Source organism: Syngnathus leptorhynchus, chromosome 12, assembly GCF_054491065.1.
Source record: "Syngnathus leptorhynchus isolate UIUO chromosome 12, UIUO_Slep, whole genome shotgun sequence".
Classification (NCBI taxonomy): domain Eukaryota; kingdom Metazoa; phylum Chordata; class Actinopteri; order Syngnathiformes; family Syngnathidae; genus Syngnathus; species Syngnathus leptorhynchus.
The window spans coordinates 3,873,059-3,897,133 of record NC_141206.1 but is presented as its reverse complement, the minus strand read 5'-3'; the positions used below and the strand labels follow the sequence as shown (position 1 = coordinate 3,897,133).

General features: G+C 39.1%; 3 protein-coding genes across 5 annotated transcripts; all 3 read right to left on the bottom strand.

Moving 5' to 3' along the window:
• Positions 1-4,228: 4,228 nt before the first annotated feature.
• Positions 4,229-11,889, bottom strand: fech (ferrochelatase). Its single transcript, XM_085926797.1, has 11 exons — positions 11,650-11,889; positions 10,639-10,729; positions 10,426-10,545; positions 10,024-10,172; positions 9,553-9,687; positions 9,008-9,114; positions 8,707-8,805; positions 7,943-8,050; positions 7,095-7,259; positions 5,988-6,047; positions 4,229-4,469 (listed from the first exon to the last, which is right to left on the bottom strand). Exons 1-11 carry the CDS (start codon positions 11,687-11,689, stop codon positions 4,332-4,334), a joined length of 1,212 nt encoding a protein of 403 aa, XP_085782923.1. The 5' UTR covers positions 11,690-11,889; the 3' UTR covers positions 4,229-4,331.
• Positions 11,890-13,406: 1,517 nt separating this feature from the next.
• Positions 13,407-20,354, bottom strand: nars1 (asparaginyl-tRNA synthetase 1). 3 transcript variants are annotated; one of them, XM_085926426.1, is made up of 15 exons: positions 19,884-20,354; positions 18,691-18,773; positions 18,306-18,371; positions 17,967-18,059; positions 17,764-17,853; positions 17,501-17,579; positions 17,342-17,412; positions 17,057-17,143; positions 16,713-16,934; positions 16,344-16,543; positions 15,935-16,070; positions 15,732-15,845; positions 14,988-15,119; positions 14,465-14,596; positions 13,407-14,381 (listed from the first exon to the last, which is right to left on the bottom strand). In XM_085926426.1, exons 2-15 carry the CDS (start codon positions 18,766-18,768, stop codon positions 14,250-14,252), a joined length of 1,632 nt encoding a protein of 543 aa, XP_085782552.1. In that variant the 5' UTR covers positions 18,769-18,773; positions 19,884-20,354; the 3' UTR covers positions 13,407-14,249. The 3 variants fall into 3 exon arrangements, with proteins under 3 accessions (XP_085782552.1, XP_085782550.1, XP_085782551.1); XM_085926424.1 differs by having other exon boundaries at positions 19,914-20,354; XM_085926425.1 differs by having other exon boundaries at positions 19,935-20,354.
• A 155-nt stretch (positions 20,355-20,509) lies between these two features.
• Positions 20,510-23,594, bottom strand: slc31a2 (solute carrier family 31 member 2). Its single transcript, XM_085926427.1, has 4 exons — positions 23,388-23,594; positions 21,783-21,849; positions 21,188-21,392; positions 20,510-21,058 (listed from the first exon to the last, which is right to left on the bottom strand). Exons 1-4 carry the CDS (start codon positions 23,394-23,396, stop codon positions 20,893-20,895), a joined length of 447 nt encoding a protein of 148 aa, XP_085782553.1. The 5' UTR covers positions 23,397-23,594; the 3' UTR covers positions 20,510-20,892.
• Between the last annotated feature and the right edge of the window lie 481 nt (positions 23,595-24,075).

Sequence of the window (24,075 nt, the reverse complement as noted above, 5' to 3'; positions counted from 1 at the left end):
TAAAGAGGACAAAGCGTGGGAAAGCGACGAGTGACTGCAGCTTAAGCGTTTGTAAAACGCTGCCGTCCTAATTCGTACGTAGTCACAAAAGAGCCGGAGGGGCAAATGTTTACGGTGGCAAATAAATAGGACTCCCGCTGCTGTAAGTACACCGATAAAGAAATCTACGGGGATCTTAACAACCTCCCGCACAGATGTGCAATACAGCCCATCATTGTGGAGATGTTCATCTTTTGTTGATTTCATGAGAAAGAAGTTGATGAAGTCCTTTGGGAGAGTATGAGATATCGTCAGATTGTGGCGAATCCTCCCTCAAAGTGGCAGACACGGAGTGGGAAATGACTGCGACGGGCGCAATAATGATGCAAGTGAACATACATTTGTTCCGTTCTCATAATGATTGCTAATAATTGCTGTAATATGATTGGTATGTCTTAGTTTTGTTTTTTGGTGTTTTATTCATACAGGTTTTTTCATCTAATTCTATCATGCAGTGCAAATGTGTAAATAGCACGATTGTCATCATATCGTTGCAGATTTTGGAAGGCCCTCAATCTAATGAGATATATCTCCGTCAGCCTTTTGGGGAGGTATTTATTTCAATTTTGCCGACGTGCTTTGGAAGTGGTGCAGAAGTGCACGCTTCAGCAACAATTGTCATTTGACGGTACAACAATAGGAAATTGTCTGGATAACTTTTACTTGAGCGACAGAGTCAAGCGTCCTCAGAATTAGAAGTTTGCTGGTTTGACTTTCATTTACCCCGAAAACGTGTTGAGGAGGTTCGGATGAAATAATATCGCATCGATAACGGCTGGTGGCAAGAGTGACTACATGACACGAGCGGACAGAAGACACCTCAAGTTGACAAGCCAATGCAAGACTCCCCATTCCCTTCTTCTTCTTCCCTTCTTCTCCCCACCCCCCTCCCTTCATCCCTCCCTTTTTTTTTTTCATCCGTCCTCTCTGTTCTTCAAAATGTTTTTCTTATTCTTTTTCAACTTCATACCGCTCTCTCCCTTTCTCTGCAGAAATCAATGGTCGTTCTCTCAATAGGAGGTCACAGGGTTGGCCTTGCAGTTTTTCAATTACAAGCAGACTGCAGTCACCACACAATACACACACACACACACACGCACGGGAACACGCACTCACCTGAGTTGCGGGGCTAGCAGACAGAGTAAATGGAGCAAAGAGGAGAACGAACAATTTGGATGTTGGAAAGGCAAGAGAGCGAAATAAGAGAAAAGGCCAAAGCATAAAGGTTTCGAGTCCAAATGGAATTTTATGTTATCCTCTTCCTTTGTAAGTTGACTGAGTATATAAGTTTGTAAATAAGTAAATAAGTTTGACTGCAAGAATGTAAAAACAAAGAATGAATGAATGTATCCAGGTGTTAGCTAAATTACATACACAGCTCAAGATGAAGTCAAGATAAACGACTTCAAGGAAGCTTTTTATCCATTTCATAGTAAAAAAATAAAAATAAAAAAAATTCCAGTCTATGACTTATTTTAGCTTTCATTGGTCTGTACTCATTTTTTTTCAACATCCATCCAGCCATGCATTTTTTTCTATACCACTTATACTGTTTAGAGGAGGCGGAGTCTATCCCAGCCTTCACATCTTCACCAGGTAGGATTTGAATCAAGTCAGGCCACAGAACCGTTAGAGCATCAGTCTCTCTTTTTGCAATGTTGTGGATAAAGTGATTCGCAATCACCGGCCCACATTTGTATGAGTATTTAAAGAATGTCACACAATACAATACAAATTAATTGATATGGCTATTTATGAAGAAGAAAGTATGAGGGATTCAATAAAGGGAAAGTGATGTGCTGTGATGAGAGGCCAGAAAAGAGGTGAGGAGAGAAAATCAGAGCAGGAATGATGGGGTGATAGAAGAGGAAGAAAGGGAGAAAGGTAAGTGGTGACAGTGACATGAAAATAAAAACAAAGGGAAAGACTATGGCTGGTTCAGATGCCGAGGGGGGTGCTGGGGCGTGCAAAATGGGAGGATGGGGGAGAAAAGGGGAGAGGGCGCCAAGCCTTGCAACCTCAGGGGTTATTGGGTCGTGGACAACCAATCTCTCTCAGCCTAATCAACAGCAGCAGAGGTGATTGCAAGACCGCGGGGGGAGGGCTGCTTGGGGGGGGGGGGGCTTGGAAGGAGGTGAGGGGTTTGGCAAACTGATAGAATGAATGGGAAGGTGTTGGAAGGCGGTGGGGATGAAGCTTGGAAAAAAAGATTGGTCAAACAAAGGGGGAGAAAAGTGGAGGGGTGGAAAGAGAATATGGCCAAGCTGAGAAAGGAAGAAGAAGGGAGGATGAGGACTGAAGATGGAGGAATAAATCACAGGACTGTTTACAAAACGGACAGATTTGACAAAATAACTACTGGTTTTCTTCTATTTATAAACTAATAAGAATGACTCCATCAGAACCTGTGGATGAGGAGAACAAATTGAGTTGTGTTTGGGTTGTCTCGGTAATTTCATGACTAGCCCGCTAGCTGATATTGTCGTTCGACACTACTTCATCGGTTTACCCAATAAAATCACAATTCAGTTTTCATGTGTCACGTTTTGCCATTTATTTGACTATAGAGGAAGACATGCTGAAACTCCATGACTCAGTTTTTGTTTTAAACAATACAGACAGGTGATACAATAAATCAAAAGCAAATAAATACATTCAAACATAAAGGGGGGGGGGGGTGTTATAAAGTGATTCTACAAAATGCACTTTTCAGATGAACACACAGGAAAAATTCAACTTTTGGCGGCAGATATTGCCTTAAGGTACAAACAGCAGGGAACCTCATTCAACTGTTTGCACTGTTTTTTTTTCGCTCCCCAATTGTGCGTTGCAGTCAAGCGGTAAGTGTTGTCCTGTGGCTGTAACTTTAAACTGTATTGTTTCGCATTGACCTTAGCATATTTAGCGCATAGCTTATCCTGACCGTGTTTGTAATTAGCGGTACACAAACAGTGTGAAAACCTTATACACGTCAATAATAATAGTCAGGTTGACATTTCATGCAACCTCAGCTATGGATGTAGTATTGAGGGACTTCTTTTGCAACCTTATCACACATTTGGAAGCACAAGCATCTGTGAATTATGTGGAGAGATTTTTTTGTTATAAAGTGGGATTTTGGATGCATTTAAAGGGGGGAGACGGTTGATACCGAATACCAGCGGTGCCAATTTTGACAAGAATCTAACATGGAACTTGTGATATTCTCATCTGCTCTTTAATGTCCCTTGTGATCTTCTTCATCCTTAAATGAAGCAAGCACATTGAGATTGAAATCTCATTTTAGAGAGAAACCATAGCTATCAATCTGTGAATGGTCAAGCACGTCATTTGGTAAATTCACTTTTCTCAGAAGAAAACCATTTGTAAAACTCTAAATAATAGGAACAAAAATAAACTAAGTATAAAAGGCACAATATAATGTAAACATGGGGGAAAAAAAACCCCAAATGAATATCTTTAGGGGGGAGATTTACATGTTCCATTCCGGTCTAAAGAGACAGGAGGGAATTTTCTTGTTAGCGAAAGTTGTCCCTTTTGAACATAATAACTGATGAAGACGCATCAATGATGGCTACATAAGGGATGAACTGCTCAGCTTTCAGCAGAGAGTCAACCTTGAAAAAACCTGCTACGAAACATGGTATGCTAAACAGCATTTAGAAGGAAAAAAAAATCATCTCTAGAATTGAGACAAGGCTGTTTTTAAACTCATCATTATCATTAACACTTTTCCACTTTAACCACCCAGTGTCCACACTAGAATTGATGCACAATCCTTCGACCGCAGTCAGTCAGATAAACAAAAAGGTTGGTGGGAGGGGCCGAGATGATGGAATGTAAGAATTAAACTTTGGCAAGAAAAAGAAAAGTGACTAAAAATCAAATTGTTTTTCATGTTATTCTTGATGGGATGAAGCAGTGATACATCTGTTTATACACAAACCTTACTTTAGTTAAATATTCTTATAATTGCTGACTTTTTGTTCATGTGATCACGTTTCAAACTTTCCCACCAATTCCAATAGGCAAAGAGATCGCTAAATTGTTTCTGTGTAAACAAATGAGATGCCAATAAAGCTTATTTCAACCACTTTGTCTGATATACGTTTCCTTTAGAAGGTGAAAGTCTGTATGAAAGCCTCTTCCTTCATTCTGTGTTTTTCCACATTGGACAGTGCATGATGTCTCCAGAGTCCCTATGTGTGTGTGTGTGTGTGTGTGTGTGTGTGTGTGTGTGTGTGTGTGTGTGTGTGTGTGTGTGTGTGTGTGTGTGTGTCTTCGTACATTTTCTATGACAGTTTCTGGCTGGCGAAAAAGGCCTTGGTCTCTCCACAGGTGGGATTGGTGCACAGTGGGCAGCGCAGGGTCAGCTGGCGGGAACATGGCTCATTGGACTTCAGATGAGATTGGACCAGTTCTGCCAGAGCCTGGAGAAGACATGCAGATTCTTTGGTTTCTTTCTTTATTTCTTTTAAATGACCTTTATTTGATCTACAAGTCAAGATCAAATTGTTCCTTTCCTTGATTATCATGGGGATTACCTTCCCAAATATTCCCACGATAAGTGATATCCGCAAAGCAGAGGTTGACTTTATTATGAATCATTATTACAATTTGGAGTATTATTAAAATTATTTTAATATACCTTATGATATCTACATCTGTATTTTTATGACGCAACGATATCCGAAAATGGCTTATCTTAACTAGAATCCTGCTGTGTATTTCTACCAAAACCTGATGGATCGATGCAACTTGAAATGCTTGTTGTACAAAACGAAAGTTAGTGACAATGAGCGCTGTATCTTCTTTCATTTCTTCTTCTTGTGTGCCGTCTTGTCTCGTGCATGAGGGAGATGAAGCGGCATTTTACTTTCACTTTGAACAACAACATGAACAAGGTACGCATAAAATCACTGGAATTGCACCTTTGGCTAAAGATGTCGGATTACGGTTGAGGTAAGACGTCTTAAACTTTAACATAAGTTTTGGGTTTTTTTTGCCAATGTTTTGTCGTGCTTGTGACTTTAGTTGATTTATTTTAATCTTATCTGCCAAAATTACTTAAAGGGGAAGAAGCTATTTAAACTGAATAAATATAACAGTCATCCTCTGCTATTGATTTACACGCACGCATGCACACGCACGTGCACGCACGCACACACACACACACACACACACACACGGCGCTGCCAGGGGGTCTCTGAGCAAACGCAGGCTTGACCAGCCAGACAGCTGGGCAGTTCAGTTCTACTGTAGTCAGCTCTTAAGATTCCCATTGATCCACTCCTTGCTTTAATAAACCTCTCTCTCCCTCGCTCTCTCTCACACACACAAAATACAACACTAAAAAGAACTATTAGAGTTGGAGCAGTTAGCTGTTGTAGAGCAGACGGTCAAGGGAGGCAGTGGAGTACGAAGGAGTGAGGGATAGAAAGACGAGGCGCAAACGAGACAGGAGTGAAAAGGAAAGACAGACGATACTTATATTTATTCCACAAAACGGTTTGCAGTGGTCTCCTACGCATCTACCCTGCATCGCACACACTCTCCTCCCTCCCTTCCTTCATTCAATCACAACTACAGCACTTTCTCTGTGTATTATGTGCACAGTTGCTTCGAGTCATACATGATTGTGGACGAGCCATTAGCAATTTGAGATCATGGAAAGAAGAAGTGGTTCAATTATTTTGCGAGCTTCATACAACACTCAACTGCATGAGTAGAAGCCGTTGAGCAATTGTATTTGTCTGCATAGGAAGCCATAGTCGAGTAGTCTACTGTACATAAAATGCTTCAATTGCACTTCAATGCCCCAAATTGAAAATATTAGTTTTATACTGTGTATATAGTCATATGTCAATTTCAATCTTTTGATAAATAAGTTAATTTCTTATACACCCTGTGCAGAAATGTAAAATTGACGTGTGAGTGCATGCACATACCTTCATAAATAGAGGATTCCCGTTCAACGACTCTGCTCTTCTTAGGTTCTCCACACCACACTGACATTGGAGGGAGAAGACATCAAAATAAAATCAGATTCAAAGAAAAAAGGTACAAGAAATGGCACCAAATGTTCACAATGTGTCCACAGTTTAGTAAAAGCCTTTTGTCTTTGTGTAAGAAACACAAGCATTTTGTTCTGAACTTCACTAGGTTTCATTTTCTTGGCGATTGAGACACTCTGCAGACAAACTGCACCAGATTGTTTCGTGTCACTGAGGGCCCTATAAAAAAAATTACATATATTATGTTCGCTGTTGAAATTATCCATCATTGTCGGGACATCTTTTAATTATGAAGCTTTGACAATGATAACATTTGTAAACGGTGCATTTACGTAAATATTGGGAGTTCAAATTCGTTTCAAGTTTGTAGTTTATGAATAAAACACTAGTGCAGGAAATGTGCAGTTGTGTGTGTGTGTGCGTGTGTGCGTGCATGTGTGCGCGCGCTTGCGTGTGTCTTTGTGGCACCAGTCACATTGATCTGTGGTCACCTTGCTGGTGCCTTCCGACAGACATGCCACTCGACTGCTGGACATAGACAGAACCTAACACACATCCTGAACAATTTATCTGTAGACCAGCGATCCACTGATGTTACTTGATCCTGTAGACAGTAAAGGGGTCCAGACTGGTCCACCAAAAATGATAGACCGCTAAATTAGGTGGCCAAGGCAATGAGACACTGTTCTCCTTTTAAATGGACGTTGACATTAAAATGTTGTTCAATTATAAAGTATACATTGTTGCATTGTTATATTTTGTCAGAAACTTGGAGTCAGAAGTCAAAATGTTACTAAAAAGCTTTAAGGTAGTTTTGTTGTATAACTTTCTGCGTTCATCATTCACTGTACAAGTATACAAGTATGTACAAGTATTGCAATGAGAATAAGTAGTTGAAGTTTGCATAAACTGCTCCTAAATGGATCTAACAGTCACTCAAAGTTGACTCATCAGACACCAATCTAGGTATTACTCAGACGGCCAGTCGACAGACAGTGTGTTTTTTTTCCCAGACTTGATGAAACCGTTGCAACTTCTTACCTCCTCACCCAGCACCTGTCCATACTCAATATCCAGCTCATGTAAAGTCTCGATGTGGTCGGACGTGAAGGCGATTGGCACGAGCAGGATGTTCTTTTTCCCCCTTTCACAAAGCCCTTTAATGACCTCGTCAGTCTGGGGGCCGAGCCACGCCATGGGCCCCACCTGAGAGATGAAACACGGAACATAATGCGCACCTGAAATTAGATGGACAAGTGGCTCCACCTTGAGGTAACAAAATGAATATCACCAACTTGCAGTGGACTGAAAAGGGTATTGGACTTGTGCATATTCTGTTAATAGAAACTATTATTTTCAACAGCTATTAGTGACTATAAATGAACCAGCAAAATATCAAATCAGCTACAATATAGTAATAAACACTGAATGGAGAATTCTACACCTCCATGTCAATTGAGGGCACCTTGATACCTTCCCTTTGAATATGGACATCTAATTATTCTTTGGATTAATTTACATGATGTGTTCAACCTACTATTAGCCGAAAAAAACAATATTCAATATTGTGAGACACCGTAAGATTGTGCAGTTTGAACATTAACATTGTATATATCAATTAAAATACCAAATAAAGGTTCATTTAAAGAATGCACCTAAATAAATGTTTCCAAAAAAAAAAACTCTGTTAAAGCTCAAAAGTATAATTATAGTTGTAAGTTTTAAAAATGGTTTCACACATTAACTGTTATGAAAGTCACAGCAAAATGATGACCACTAGAGAGAGCCACTGAACCTTTGTGTGTCCTTCGGAGCTATGCCAAACTAGATAACCACCAGACAGTTTTACTGGACCAGCACTTTAAATTCTCAAGTGTGTGTGAAGTTACCCTGGACTGCCACACTAGTCTGTAAGGGTTACAGTGTCCAAGTCTCTCCATAACTCTCTGGACTGTAGCACCCACTTCCTGAGGGTATGGATCGCCTCTGTTTACAACCTGCAAACAACACACAACAGTAGGACGGTCGGTCATGAGTACAGTAAGGGAGTAAACATCCATCCATCCATCCATCCATCCATCCATCCATCCATCCATCCATCCATCCATCCATCCATCCATCCATCCATCCATCCATCCATCCATTTTCTGAACCGCTTAGTCCCCACGAGGGTCGCGGGCGTGCTGGAGCCTATCCCAGCCGTCATCGGGCAGTAGGCGGGGGACACCCTGAACTGGTTGCCAACAAACCGCAGGGCACACAGAGATGAGCACTCGCACTCACACCTAGGGAAAATTTGGAGTGCTCAATCCGCCTATCAAGCATGTTTTTGGGATGTGGGAGGAAACCGGAGTGCCCGGAGAAAACCCACGCGGACACGGGGAGAACATGCAAGCCCCACACAGGGAGGGCCGGAGGTGGAATCAAACCCGCACCCTCCTAACTGTGAGGCGGACGTGCTACCCACTGTGCCACCGAGCCGCCCGGGAGTAAACATGCATAGCTTAATTGTTTGCAAATGTGTTTGTTTCATCATGCAATTAATTTGACTGTATAACAAAATGTTTTCAGATTTTGTCTATAAGATATTGGATTTCATATTCTAATAACATTCGAGGTAAATGCAGGACATGCAAGATCATGTTGCACTTACAGCCATGGGAAGTGAATGTGCTGAGAATAGAATCACTACATCATCTCTCTTTTCTTCTGGAAACTTCAGCAGCTCATTACTCACGTGTTCTGCAAAACACTGTAGATACACACAAGCACGCAGACAAGTGTTATTTTCATCAAATAAAATGCAGCTTTCCCTCTACCAAAATGACATATTGAGATCTAATGATGTAGCTTGCAAGCAGTTTCGACTCATGATTTGCTCGGAAAGCTCTGAGCCTAAATGTTGTGCCTTCTTCTTTCTGCCCCATTCGTGTGTGCCTGCGTTCGTGTCTAACCTCCACCAGAAGAGGGTGAGTAGGCCAACGGTCAATGACACTCCAGCACATTTTTGGCCTCTCGCCTCTGCTTCTGTAGTAACGGTAAATGGCGTTTAAACTGCTACCTGTTTACACAACAACAAAGAATCACATTTAGAACATAAATACGTTTTGTTGTTAATAGCTTGTCAGTTGTAATGTCATCCTTAATTTTTGTATTTGGTTGCAGTTAGAATCGCAAACTGTCAAGGCCCCACCATTTTAAATAGAAGTTCAAAGAAAAAAAATGTGCAATATATGTGAGCTAGTTGACAGGTAGACAATCACAGGGTGGACATTTTTGGCTAACGCTAATCATAACAACAGAATGGATAATAAAACATAAATAAAATAAAGGAAGAATAGTTTCTCTTTTTCGAGGTTTTTTTTTTTGTGTACAGGTATGTGTCCAAAGGTTTGGCCACTTTCAATGAGAACCCAGAGTTTTATTATTGGGCTGCACATCATGAGCCTTACTTTAACTTCATAGTATATAATATGATGTGTGGTTTTTTTTTTTATACCTGTGGTTGAGCAGCTATACTGAGGATATTGTGTGAATGCCACAGCTCGGTCCACTCCGTCTTTCTCCATCTCCTCGATGGCCTCTTCAGTCAGTGGGTGGACATAGCGGAAACCGATGTAGAACTTATGAGGGGCTGGTGGGGAAAGAAAATGAACATTTTCAAAGTGATATGTAAAGTAAGACTATAATTGTTTTGGGTGAGGTAGGTGTACAGGAGACAAGTTGTCAACAATATCAGATTTGGATTTGGTGGTCATTCGTCAGTTTATTTTGACTTGCAGCTAAGGCCGTGTTGTTGTTATCAGTGAGGTGTGAAGCAGGCGTGCGAGTAGCCACACCTTCAACAACATGCTATCTTTATTTTGCACCCGCAGAATGCAGCTGATACAAACAAGTCCTAATCCAGAAACTTTTGAAGTGCCACCTGCTAATATATTAAAGTGCTGTGTGGATGGATATTCACACTCACCTGTCTCAGGGCTCATTTCATCCAACAGCTTCACCATGCCTTCTCCCTGGATGGCGGTCCAACGTTTGATGGGTGAGCCTCCTCCAATCTTACTATACTGCTCCTGGATTTTGGGAGTGCGGCGCTTGGCAATGAATGGGCCAAGTGTACTGTGGATGAGCAAAGAACAATTACACATGTAAAATGTACTGTACATTACCGACAATCAAGAAATGATCCAACCAGACATTACAAAGATTTAACCCACTGACAGTCACATGAACGCAAGGGGGCTGTCTACATCTTCAAGGGAACATAAAGAATGCGACTGTATGAATCAACCTTCACCTTGCAGGTCTATTGATCATAACCGAATAAAAGATCAAATTAAAATTTTACAAATGTGTGTCGACTAAGTCGTACTTCTGTACTGGGAGTTTCATCAAGTCTGTGTCCATGAAGAGCCTCAACAGGAAATCATGTACATCTTCCAGTTTCTCAGGTCCTCCCATGTTTAGCATCAAGATGCCTGTCTTGGGTTTCCTGCAAAACAGGTTCAAAAGCAGTAATTAAGTTCAATGCCATTACCCCGCCTACCCTGCAAAGAAAAAAAATACAAGTGTGCTGGCATTTCACCTATTGTCCTGTGTTTCTGGGGTCACATTATGGGCCAAAGCTGCAACAGTAGCATGAGTCCTCGTGCCAAGGCTGACACTGCTCCTGGCAACTGCAGCAGATGAAAAAATAATTAATCTTAACTTAATTAACCATTGTGACACGAGATGAACTTTACAATCAGTCACATTTTGCTTCAAAACAAACTTTGATATCCTCAAACAACCGATAGGAACATCAATTTCCGCTTCTTTTTTTGTTGTTTGTAAGTCAATAATGTCAAGATAAAATAAAACATAACTAACAGCGCAATTCTGTCCACAATACAAGAATCATTCATTTCTCATGCGGCAATACCGTGAGACACCACTAGGGTCACAATTGATATTACGCAAGTTGAAAATGCTGTAATTGCATAACTCAGACTAAATACACCACTGGGAAAAAAATATATATTTCCGGGTATAACGGTTATTATTAAAATGGACATACTGGAATCAATACATACATTTTATTACGAAAAAATAACACTAAATAGTCATCGTACTCATTCTGACCTGTAGGTAAAACGTCGAATTTGGAGTTATCCGATAACGGAAATATATATTTTGCTTACAAAATAAAAGATTATAGAGCGAGGCTTTTGAACTTTTAATAGCGACGAAATGGGCTAAATTGACGATAATCTGGACTCAAATAATTACTTCAAATAATAAGATCTGTTAAAATCCCGAATTTACAGGAAGGTGAATTACAGTTACGACAAAATATTTTTATTGTGGGAAGTCCATGGCGGAAAATGAGCGTTATGCAGCTACCTTGTCGCCGATTTATGAAACTGATGCCAATGTCAATGATGTATTAGTGTAATTTACTCCAAGCATGGCTACATAGTTCATTCGCAAGTGTGATTAGGCTACACCTAAGACACAACTTTAATTTGCTACATATAAAATGTATGCAAATAAATCGCAATTCGTATTTCTAGACATAGCCTCGCCTGAGCTAACTCAGCTCGGTAGTACTACTCACATTGGATCAAGCGACCGGCGTTGCCCAGGACTGTCATCATTATAGTTTCCAATTTTTGTCACTCCCCCCCCCCCCAAAACAAAAAAATTAACCTGACAAATAAGTCGTGCACTTCTTGTCTCTGTAACTGTGCAAGCGAGTCTTCCTCTGTCCCGCGTATTTTGTTGTCCGATGTGTCAACGAGATTCCTTCAGCTATCGCTTCCAGCTGGCTGTTACCAATGATGTCAAGTTCGGCAGCATGTTTATTACTTCCGGATATTATTCAATGGTACAACTTTCCCAAAACTGACTTTTTTTCCCCCTCTACCAATTACCTTCTATTCAGTACCGACAAGACATAACATATTCTTATAGCGTATTGTAAGTTGAAATTGAAAAGAAGGTTGAACAAAGTTTCTTCCTAATTTTGTAAAAAGTACCAAAAACAACAACAATGATTATAACCTCTCTACGAGTAAAGAGTCGATTTTTTGTTTTGATTGTTGTAAAAGTTATGATTGTTATTAATTAATTAATTTATTTTAAATGGAACTTGGGATACTTAATTGTCCAGGTCCAATGCTGTGACTTCCGTTTGATTACTTACTATAGCTTGACGGCTTGATGCAAATCGGCTACAAATACGTCATGCTACCCCGTCTACGTAACATAACCACACCTGCGTTGTAGTAGACACCCCCCCTCTATATATATATATATATATATATATATATATATATATATATATATATATATATATATATATATATATATATATATATATATATATATATATATATATATATATATATATATATATATATATATATATATATATATATATATATATATATATATATATATATATTTTTTTTTTTTTTTTTTTTTTTTTTTTTATATATATATAAAAAAATGACAAAAAAAAAGACAAAAAAAAAATGAGAAACCTTGAGAAGGGACCACAGATGGAAGGATCCCCCTTTCAGGATCACCAGGCTGCAATGGATGCAAAGAGGGCACATAAAATACATCATATGGAAATCAAAAAGTGGATGTCCAGGCCAAAGCTGGTGCCTTCGATTGTCCTGGCAGTGTCCTCTAGGAGGGTATTCCGATGCAGTTCCCTCATGCTGAATTGGTCCACGAGAATCTAGATAGCCGTCGTCAGCTTGGGTGTCACCTAACCATTTTATGTCTTTCAGTGACTCTTCCAGTCTCTCTGTTGCAACTTGCTTATGAAAAAGAGTGACCACTTCTCTGAATATCCTGTCTCACAATGGTGAAGTCTGTTGGACAGTTGTTAGGTGTCATATTGGTCTTGTGATATTAAAATGTGACCAGCATGATGAAGGGGAATTGCGATTTAAATGGGATCAGGAAATGTATTGGTCCATTCATGATGAAACACCTGTTGTGAATTTTGCCATTCAGTTCCTGGTTAGAAAACCGCAAGTTGTGCGAAAAAAAAATTCAAACTGTTGGGCATGTGCATTCAAAAGCTTAGAGGTTAGTCTATCAGTGGTTTTGAAACTTTTAAGCCCTAGAACCACTTCCAAAACTATTCCATCTAGTGACCAAATAACCCCCTAAGCCAGAGCAAGTTTGCAATCACATTATCATGTTAAATTTAAATTTGTTGAATTAGATTTCAATAGTCCAAGAAAGACAATTATTTTATGACAGAAGGTTTGATATATTCAAAGCTGATGATTTACTGTCATTGCACTGTACAGTGCAGCCAAAAACATGATTAAAATCACACACCGAATCTTAGGATGATTGCTACGTCATTTGTTTGCATTGTTTTATTGAAGTGTTGTATTTTCCAATTTTCTCAGATCACAAACATTTTGATTCCATGTAGACAACCCGTAAATCACCGGTAGCGGTCCAGGTTTTTTGTTCGTTTCTTTGCAACACAGTAGAGTCAAATGTTCGTCAGCACTACAGAGCACAAAATTGCTAATCGTGATTTTAAGTTTTGCCCAAGTGGAAATACACAGCATCACCAATACACGCATGGAAGGTATATTTTCTTGCCTTTTGTTTTTGTCACGGAAAGCCAATGTTTTTGTATCAACCCCAGAGACATTTGTTCAGTAAACAATCTGAAGACACCAGGAAATGTCGACATTTCTTCCTCCGAGAATATTTGGACAGGTGAGGAAAAATGAGAATACCAATTGCAAAAAAAAAAAAAAATGTAGCCATGTTGCCACTTTGTACTAACCTAACTATAAATGACTTGCTAAACCTCAGTCACAGCGTATGTGGAGCTAGAAAGACCGCATTTAAGGCAGGAAATGATCAAGAGCATTCAGTACTTTTACACAATTACAGAAACGTGGTTGTTTTAGAGAGCAGAAGTGGACATGACATGATGAAGGTAGTCTACTAATTATGGGACATGATCGAAAGTGAAGATGAGCACCATGAAGGGAACAACTTGGTGATTGGATCTCAATTTGGGAACTATGTGAAACAAAACCTGCAACAGGGGAGGAAAAAAAAAAAAAAAAAAACTCTTGGAACAAATGTGTACAATGGTGCTGTATCTGATTTGATATTAAGGTTTACACAATGGCCCATATTTGAGCGGGTCATGATGCGAGTGTGTATTTAGGGCCGGCAGCGTTGGATGAATCGTGGGTAAAGGCAGACGTCTCTGATGTGGTGTCTGTTCAGCAGCCAGGTGAGAAAACGCTCGAGACCGAGGCCGTAACCCCCGTGATGACACGTGCCATACTTCCTCTGAATGGTACGAGAAAGAAATTCGGAATGCGTTTGGGTATAAAACATTTAAGCAGAGGAGCAAGAAGAAATAAGACACTTACCTGATCAGTGTACCAATAGTACGGGGTTGGGTCGATGCCCTCCCTCTTAAAGCCATCAAGCAGCTCCTTAGCGTCCCAGGTACGCATCGAGCCTCCAACAATCTCACCGACATTTGGCATCAAAACGTCAACCTGTGAATGGCAGACATGTCAAGAGGCACACCGTGCCTACAGTGAAGGATTACAAATTTCAGTCTTTAACAGAATTTAGTTATCTGTAGTTTGTTCTGCCCGTGCCTCCAAATACTAGACGGGGTAGGTTTTTAAAAAGAAGAAGAAAAAAAAAAAAGGTTTTGTAGTATACAACTAAGTCGGGATTTAGAGTTATATTTTCAATGTAGGTCAGCACTGAGCTTTGCTGGATTAAGAGAAAGAGAGACACATAAGGACCCCTATTAAGATCACAATGCAGCATGAGCAGGTGAACAATTTAGCTGTCGATCCAAATATCAATCTTTTCACCCTAGCAGAACGCAGCACTTAGTTTTGAATTGAGGCCAGTGCCATCAATAATGGTGCCTACCGATTCTGTGAGCCGCCTGTCCTCAGCGCAGCGCTGCATGTAGAAGGATTTGATCTCAGCTGGGAAGCGACAAAGCAGAATTGTTTCGTTGATGGCATCCGTCATCAGTCTCTCGGGGGCCTCTGGGATGTCCTGACGGACACAAAAACAGGACATGACAAATTAGTGGAATGTTATCAGGATAACATGTTTGATTTAAAAAGAATGTACAGCCAATCTCTGAGAAGTGTTCATTTGAAAATAGAATTTTATTCAGCAAAGTGCTGCTCCAGTATACAGTGAACATATTCTCAGTGTTCTATTTGCAAAATCGAATATTTTGAAATTTTCTTGAAGAACAAATCTTCTATTATTTGCCATAAACCACAGCAAATTCCACATTGAAGTCCTCATGCAAATCTTTTCTAAATCAATTAGTGTTACTTTGGCGCCACCTTGTGTCATTTTGCTGCGAATGAGTGACTATTTACTGAAGGGAATTACAGTACTTTCCAGTCATCTTCTAGCCTCTATAAGTAATTCTACTGCTTGGGGGGGGGGGGTTCATAGTTGCAGATTTGCACAATTTGTAGCAGGATCCAGTCACTAAACTACAGAAGTTTACTGAATATTTTTTTTAACCAAAAGAAATGTTGTTTGTCAAAATTTCTATTTTGCAGATGATATCTTTATTTTAACAATGCTTCTTGTACAGCAAAGAGCAAAGATATTAAAATAACAGTTGTCTGTCTGTGTTATGCTCACCTCTCCAAACTCATAGAAGGTGCCATCATCCTTCTTGACGTCATGTTCTTTGAGCCACACGATGGCATCGGAGTAGTTCATCCTCTTGAATGGCCTTTTAGGGGGTTTGAAGTCCTGAGTACATCATCCAAAAATAAAATAACATTAGAATGTCATTTCCTCCCCAAAACAACAACGGAAAAGATGGGACGTTTGGTACCGACCGGGTTGATGTCATAGAGCAGTTGCGCAGCAGGAGATTTTAGCACTCGGTCCACAACATCACACACTAAATCCTCCAGTTTGTTCAGCAGATCGTCAAAGGTTATGAAGGGACATTCTGCTTCAATGTGGGTATACCTGCAAGGGTTAAAAAAAAAAAAATTGTGATGGCATTTGGCAACATGTTGTGGTTTCACTTCACACGGAATTTGTCTTGGTATTCTCCTACAAAACCGGCTCGCTGGGTTACAAGGAAGCACCTTAATTGAGACTCTATCCGACAGCAAATAGTCGTTGACGAACAACACGTTTTTCTGACTGTCTTTTCTCGTTAAGGTTACTGACTGAAGAATGTGGACTTAGGGTAAAACGTTTGTTATGGTTGGCTCGAGAATAGATTGGCATACTCACTCTGAGAGGTGCCTGCGGGTGCGGGACTGTTCAGCTCGGTATGACTGAGCGACGCAGAAGCAGTCGCCCAGCGCAGGTATGCACGTCTCCAGGTAAAGCTGGGATGACTGTGTCAGGTAAGCCTGCTCGCCAAAGTAGTTGAAGTTAAACAGCGTGGAGCCGCCCTCCACCTGAGTCTGCACCAAAGTTGGAGGACAGACCTGAGCAGGAAACAGGAGACAGATGTCACAAGACTCAAAGTGAGATCTCATCACTGAGTACAATCATACAGATGGTGTGATACTTATCCATAATTGGACCGATAAGTCCCTCAAACTAGTCCTGCAATACCAGACTGAAATAAAATGACTTCTCAATGGTGTGCTTCACCTCGTAGTAACCGCGGCTGAAGAAGTGTTCCCTGAAGCACTGTGTGACCGTAGATCGGACTTTGAGGACCTTGGATACGTTCTCTCCTCGGATCATCATGTGTCGGTTGTTAAGCTGGACATCCACGTCCGACTCTTCATTCAAGATGTTGTCGGCCCCGCCTGCTGGCGCCAGGCCGATCAGCTCCCAGAAGTCGCAGTGGAGCTCGTGGCCTCCCGGTGCCTAGGGGAGTAACGGAAGTTTATATTTCCTTTGCAATGTGGAAATGTAGTGAAAGAAATACATAATATATAATCAAGTCTTTTTTTTTCCTCCTTGTGTACATGATAAGCAGCTGTGCTGACCTGTTTTCCTTCAGGAACTGGCGTCACAGTCCCATAAAGGGCTACACTGCTTTCCGTGGACAACAATAAGCCATTATAGCACTGACACTGGAGACAAGAACAAGAACAGGTAGTTAGGAGATGTTCATACATTTTTAAAGATGAAAAAAAAGAAAGGGAACTTGAACAAACTTTTTACTCAGTAAAAGATAACCATTACAATATAATAAGTGGTGTCACTCACTGAGCAATTTAGATTTTTTTTTTTTTTTTTTTTTTTAAAGGTAATTACGCGTTAGGTTTTACCAGTTTATCAGACAGCACACATTGCAGGAAACCAGTTCCATCTCTTAGCACGATAAACATCAAGTTTTTGCCTGTAGACAAACACAATTCAATAAAAATGGGCTAACTTTTTGAGAGCAGTGAATATAGCCATGAGCATGTGATTTGAGGTCTTCTAACCTTGTCTCCTAAGACGATGAACCCATCCAAACACTTTGACTCTCTGACCTCGCTTTGATCCCAGATTGTAGATTTTAACCTGCAAAAACACAATCCAAAATTGTACAGAGAAAGGAAGGCTGAAGGCAAGTTGCAGGAGATTGACGCTGCCTAATTTGACCTGCTCTGTTCTGGTGTTAACATTGTCCCTTGGATACCAACATTTGACTAACCAAAAAACAGACATAAATGTGAATTGAACATCAATAACATCAAAGACGTACCGTTTCCGGATCGGGCAAACTGGGGTCCTTTTCAATTGTGATTTTCTTGGCGTCTTCCAGATTCTTCTCTCTCCTCTCATTGTCTTCCGCCTTTGCAAAAAACATGGACCAAAAAACACAAGTCAGATCAATGAAGAAAACCCAAAATAAATAAAATGCAGGTATTGTCACAACGAAAGTGAAGGGGTAGGTGAGATACACACCTCTTTCTTCTCCTTGGATTCATTCTTGGCCTGTTCACGGTTAAAAGCTTTCTTTGCACTCTTCATCTGAGTCTTGGAGATTGCGACCCAACGCTGACAGAAATTGCCAAAAATGACTGAAAATTTCCACAACTAGTACTTTTACTTAAATTTAATACAAATGGACAGGACGGAAAAAGTTCTACACACAATAGAGCTACATCAACAAATTGACAAACATATCGATAATTAAAAATGCTGGCAACAAATTTTCAATATTGATTTGATGCGTTGTATGATTATGTCATTCGTTGCAATGAATAAATAAATAAAAAAATGTGTACAAAGAAATCCCACTACCTCTTCTTCTTTCTGTGAGTCTACGTAGATAGTAGGAAATGGTTCTTTGCCAATGAAGAGCAGAGCCTGAGAAGGTCAATCAAAAACACAATGATCAGATATCCGAGTGAAAATATTGTTGGCACCATAACCGACATTGGATTCCCATCAAAGCACTGACAGTCATTTTGTCGAGCTTGACCTTGTGAGTTGTCGCTTCGTATTACATTAATAGAGCAGAATGTTTTGTAGATGTTTTACTTTATAAGTGGTTTACTAATTCATACACAGGCAACATTACAATTTAAGAAAAGACAAAAATCAACCTGGCAATCACCATTATGAATTTGAGTTAGTATTTGTAACAACAGTGGTTAACTATTAAAATGCAACTTATTGTGCTTACCTTGAGGGGTGTCTTGAAAGGTTTCTGCTCGGTCCCATCTCCATCCTGGTCGCTGCCACATTTGTCCGACACATACATTTCCCCTGAGGTTCACAAGTAGAATAGATTTACAAACAAAATCTTCTAACATGTTTCATTTGAAATTGAAGGGTACCATTCCTGATCAACTGCAAGTGTCACTGTTTTAAGTTTGTTTTTTTTACTCATAAGTTCTCAAATGGTTAAGCTTGCAGTTAAGTTGGTTCGAGCAGTAAAATGACAAAAAATTTGCCTTAGTATATGACTAGAAGTATGTAACTGCTTACATACTCGTAAGCAGACTAACGAGTTGAATTCATGTAGTTCATCAACTTACATGTTTGTAACTACCTCCAAAATGATGTGAAAGTTTGAAGTCATGGTGTGATGTTCAGTAGAATAAAGTCTACAGCTATGTGTATTATTTAATATAAGCAACCATCTTGAAATGAGAATGAAATAAACACGTAAATAATCCAAATATCTCACAAAGCCCATATCAGTTTAAGACACTTTTGCCGTTTTGATAGAGACACAAAAGTACATGGGCGAAATTAATCACATGACAATAATGATTGCTTTATGAATTAAAAGGAGACACTAATATTTACAAGTTAAATATACATGATTTACAATCCTCAAGGTGGCTCCTGCAATATTCATTGTGAAATAATAGAAATCTCTTGTCCAAATAAATTCAGCTTTAATGGTCAAAGACGAAATGCTTATTTATGTATACCGTTTATTGATATAATACATATATAAACTGCTTGCCACAGATTTGCTCACTCAAGTGACATACCATGAAAGACGCTTGATGATTATTATTGATAATAATCATAATATACATTGATTAACAGTCACACTCCCCACTTGTACAGAGTGTGTGTGTGCGTGTGTGAAATAAATCGTGACAATGCCTGACGCAACACTAGATTCTGACACCTGTACCTTGAATGATCTCCTTTTCACATCACGCCCGTTTTACGATCCTACCGTGTAATACATCTTTTGTTAGCACGTTAACAGGGCGTTACTTCAACGCAAATTGGTGAAAATAGAATTGAATCTTGGAGCTCGGGTATTACTAGCATGCTAAATGCTAGCTTGCTCCTGACTGATGCAATTGGTAAACTCCCGTTCACATGTCATCAGAAGCTAGATGGCTAACATACTTAGCTTTCAGATTTTCATTGGTTTCTTACCAACAGACACTTGGTCCACACCTTTGATTACATCTGTCGCCATGTCAGTCCAGGGGCTGATGTAGTCCGCTAACAAAATGATTTAGTACAAGACACACCGCAAGAGAAAACTGCCGGTGCTTTGCAAATCTTGCCGCATTCGCCTAAATACGGAATTTCGGTGTCCTTTTTCCGGGCAAGGTTGAAGACTGGCGCTGATTGGACACCTTCGACTTCGATTCAATACCCGCATATACAATTGGTGGAAGCCAAACATGTCGTCCAATGACACTTAAAAAGTATTTGTAGTTTTTGTGTCATCGGTGCGTCAAAATATTCCAGTAGTTATTTTTTTTTCTACATTGGGTATCAAATTATTGGTATTTTTGGTGTCACCCATGGTAATAAAAGTAGTGCAATCATTGCTGCTGTAATGGCCTACTGAATTTATAGTGTAACAAGTAGGCATTTAAAATCAAGGTTAAAATCACGTGATTGACTGGTTGTCCCTAAAATGTTCTCTGCATTATTTTGAGACAGATTATTGAAATCTCATGTCCAAATTAATTCATTTTAACATGAAAAGATCAAATTACTTCTATGGAGGCAATTTGTAATTTTGTAACTGTTTTCACTTTATTTTAATCAAACTAGTGTTCAGACTGGTGCACAATGAAATTAACAAATTTTCATTTTAGTCAGATGTCTCTAAATAATCGTTAACATTAATCTACAGAGTGACTGATAACAAAGTCATTGTTGAGCACAATATTTTCCCTTTCTTTGAATCCCTACTGTTATTAGAGTGATCATCACTTAAACACAAGTAATCCTCAAAACTTTAACGCGACAATATTGTAACACAGAATAACCCAAATCATGTAGGAAATACTAACACGGCCCAAGCATCAAGAGAGCTCATAAGGAGGGTTTCCACATTTTAATGCAAACCATGATCCTTCTAATTATGAGAAGAACACACCCTGGGCTGTACTGTCCATCAATAACGATCCAGCAGAGGGAATGAGATGAAATAACCCAGAGTGGAACCCACAATGACGCCGAGAAAGATCCAAGTGTTGAAGGACATGACGCACAACATCAGCATGTAGCCCAAAGTCACCTGCAGCAAGTGAAGCAATGTCTGGATTCCATGTAGCAACCAGCTGAGGACCAGGATATAAATAACACATTTATTTATTCATATGAATTTGGGAACTTCTCTGATGCATTTTGAAAAAAAAATGATGACCTGTCAAACACAAAGACATGGAGGAGAATCTAAACCTACGTACTTGCTCCTGTTTCTCGGAAAGATAGGGTTTGATTCTCTGGGAGTCAATGAAGCTTCAGAGGAGCTGTTTTCCACCACAAGACTGCTGGAAAATGGAGTGGAATATTGAGCCAACAGCGTGCTCCTGCTAAGCCACACCCGCCACACTTTGAGCAGCTCGTACAAGACCGTCAGTAGCATGACCACTATCACTGACAAAAACATGCCTGAGGGGGGAATACACACACAAAGATTTTTACACACTCAGAATGTTACATATGATACAAATGACATATTCAAATCAGAAAAATAATAAGCTAAAATGATAAACATGATATATATATATATATATATATATATATATATATATATATATATATATATATATATAGAATAAATATAAAATATATATATATATACTTTACAATATTAAAGTATTCACATCTACTTTAAAAAAAAAAAAAAATATATATATATATATATATATATTTTTTTTTTTTTTTTTTTTTTTTTTTAAAGAGTTTCTTAACACCCGCCTTATGAACATCCGTACATACAAACAAACACTGACTAAAGGATTTTACATGTCTGTCTGAAGAGAATAAATGTATGGATACCTCCAGGGCCGTTCACCTGCCAGAAGTCAAACAGCAGTGTCACGTTACTTGACACCTGAAATGTCATCTGAAAAAAAAAAAAAGATAGCATATGAAGAAGATTAGCACATACTATTTAGCATTTAAATGCATCCATGCCAGGAATTCCATCACTGCCAACGTTGAAATTAAATTCACATTACATAAAAAACAAACCATTTTTGAGGCAAAACGGGATACAATATTTTTGTTGTGTACTGTATGGTTTTAACAGCTTGTTAAAAAAAGACACACAGTCTTGAGTTTTCTCAAATTAGGGCTTGCATGGATTTACTTAGTGGTGCTTCAGCACTCTAAACAAATCGGGTTAGACACGCTTCTGCTTGGAATTAATAAATTGCAGACGTGATCAATTGATTTGGGGCAAAGTGATGCTACTTGGTGTGTGTGAACTTTATCTCAACCACATTCCCACCCCTACATCCAAGCTGTGTGAAATTTCCATCTGCCAATGTCAGCTAAGATATAAATGCTACATGCCAAACTTAGACTCTCATGAGCAAACGAGGAGTGACAATCAAGTAATAATGAATGAAGTTACATTGCATGCCATAGCTATTATTTAGGATACTTTGCATACTGATAAGCAAACCTAAGCACAATAATGTTGAGTTAAGCAATTGAAGAAAATATTTGCAGTTCTCCATTTTAGGATCTGTAAGATCCTGTCACATTTTGAAAGATTTAAACAGCTTTAAACATGATGTATTTTAACATAGTGTATATTCATATGACATTCTTTTTCCCAACTAAAGAGCAAAAGGAAAGACAGTTGTCAAATACAGGAAGTACAGGATTAGCATGTTTACACAAAAGCACCTCAGTAGCCTCCAGCAGCTCAAGTTAACAAATTAGCAGCAAAATAAATCTTGAGGTAATAAAGAGTAAATACACACCCATCTCCAGACAATAATTCACTGTATAAACAGCAAAAAAGTGAAGAAATATTTGGTAGAATATTTCTTTGTAAAAAAAAAAAAAAAAAAAATGCTACAAAATCCTTTGTAGATACATTGAAAGATAAAATTGTTTACATTGGGAATCTTGGGCCTCGATTTGTTTGCAAGGCTATCTTACGTGCATTTTAAATTAAAATCCGAGACGATTTATAAAGTATTGAAATAGTTACAATTTTTATTTCTGATCAAATACAATATGAATGTAGATGTTGGTAATGTTGGAATATGGTAAAATCCACTGATCTACTATAAGGATAAAAATATCAAGGCAAGTCAAATATATTTGTATAACCCTAACCCTAATCACATTTTCAATAAACATTGCGCATTTAGGTGGGCTGGTCAGAGTCATGAAACTCCAATACTGAAAATGGATCCCACTCCAACTCCTGTCTTTTTTTCATTACTTTGAATGCTATATAACTTGTGATTTTCTGGTTTCTTATAATTAATATAACAAATCTTTTCACTTGTATGCTTATAGTGCTGGCTTCATCGACATTCGATTGTCAAACACAGGCAAGAGCGAACAAGTCATATTCATTCCAAACGCACACGCGGTGATCTGAGTAGTTGGATTAAAAAAATGTTCTATCACAAAACTCACGGTCATCATGTTGAACTTGCTGAGCGAAGGAACGCGTCAGTTGCTGTTTAGTAATTAACTTCGTTTACCCATTACGAGCGGGCGCCTTTTTCTGGCTTTTGACTCTTCAAATACATTTTTGTTGCACTCTTTGACTAGGACAGACGAACAAAATCCACCCACTGTACCGCGTGACGTTAAACAATAAACAAGAGGCTGACGGGTAATGGAGTTTTTGCAGTGAGACGGCCTTAGAGACATTTCCGGTTTATGTGGACTCTACGCATGCGCATTCACATCTAGACTATACGTCCATTTAGTTTTTATTTTATCACCCAGACTTTACTTGTGTTAAAAAGATGCCATAAAGGTTATTAAAAAAAAAAAAAACATGTCAGTCTCTGTTCTTATTTCATTGATGCGTAATATTCTAATATTCTGTTTAAGTGGACTCTCCGCATGCGCATTCACATCAAGACTATGTCCATTTAGTTTTAATTGATCACTCAGACTTGTGTTAAAAAAGATGCCATAAAAGGTTTTGGGGGGGGGGGAAAAGCCAGTCTCTGTTCTTATTTCATTAATGCGTAATATTCTGTTATGACGAAACTCTTCCACAGGAGGTCAGGCGTACGCCAGTACTCAGTTTGTGAGACTATGGTTAATCGTTTAGCCAGGCTTCATACACATGCATTCACTGATATTTAGC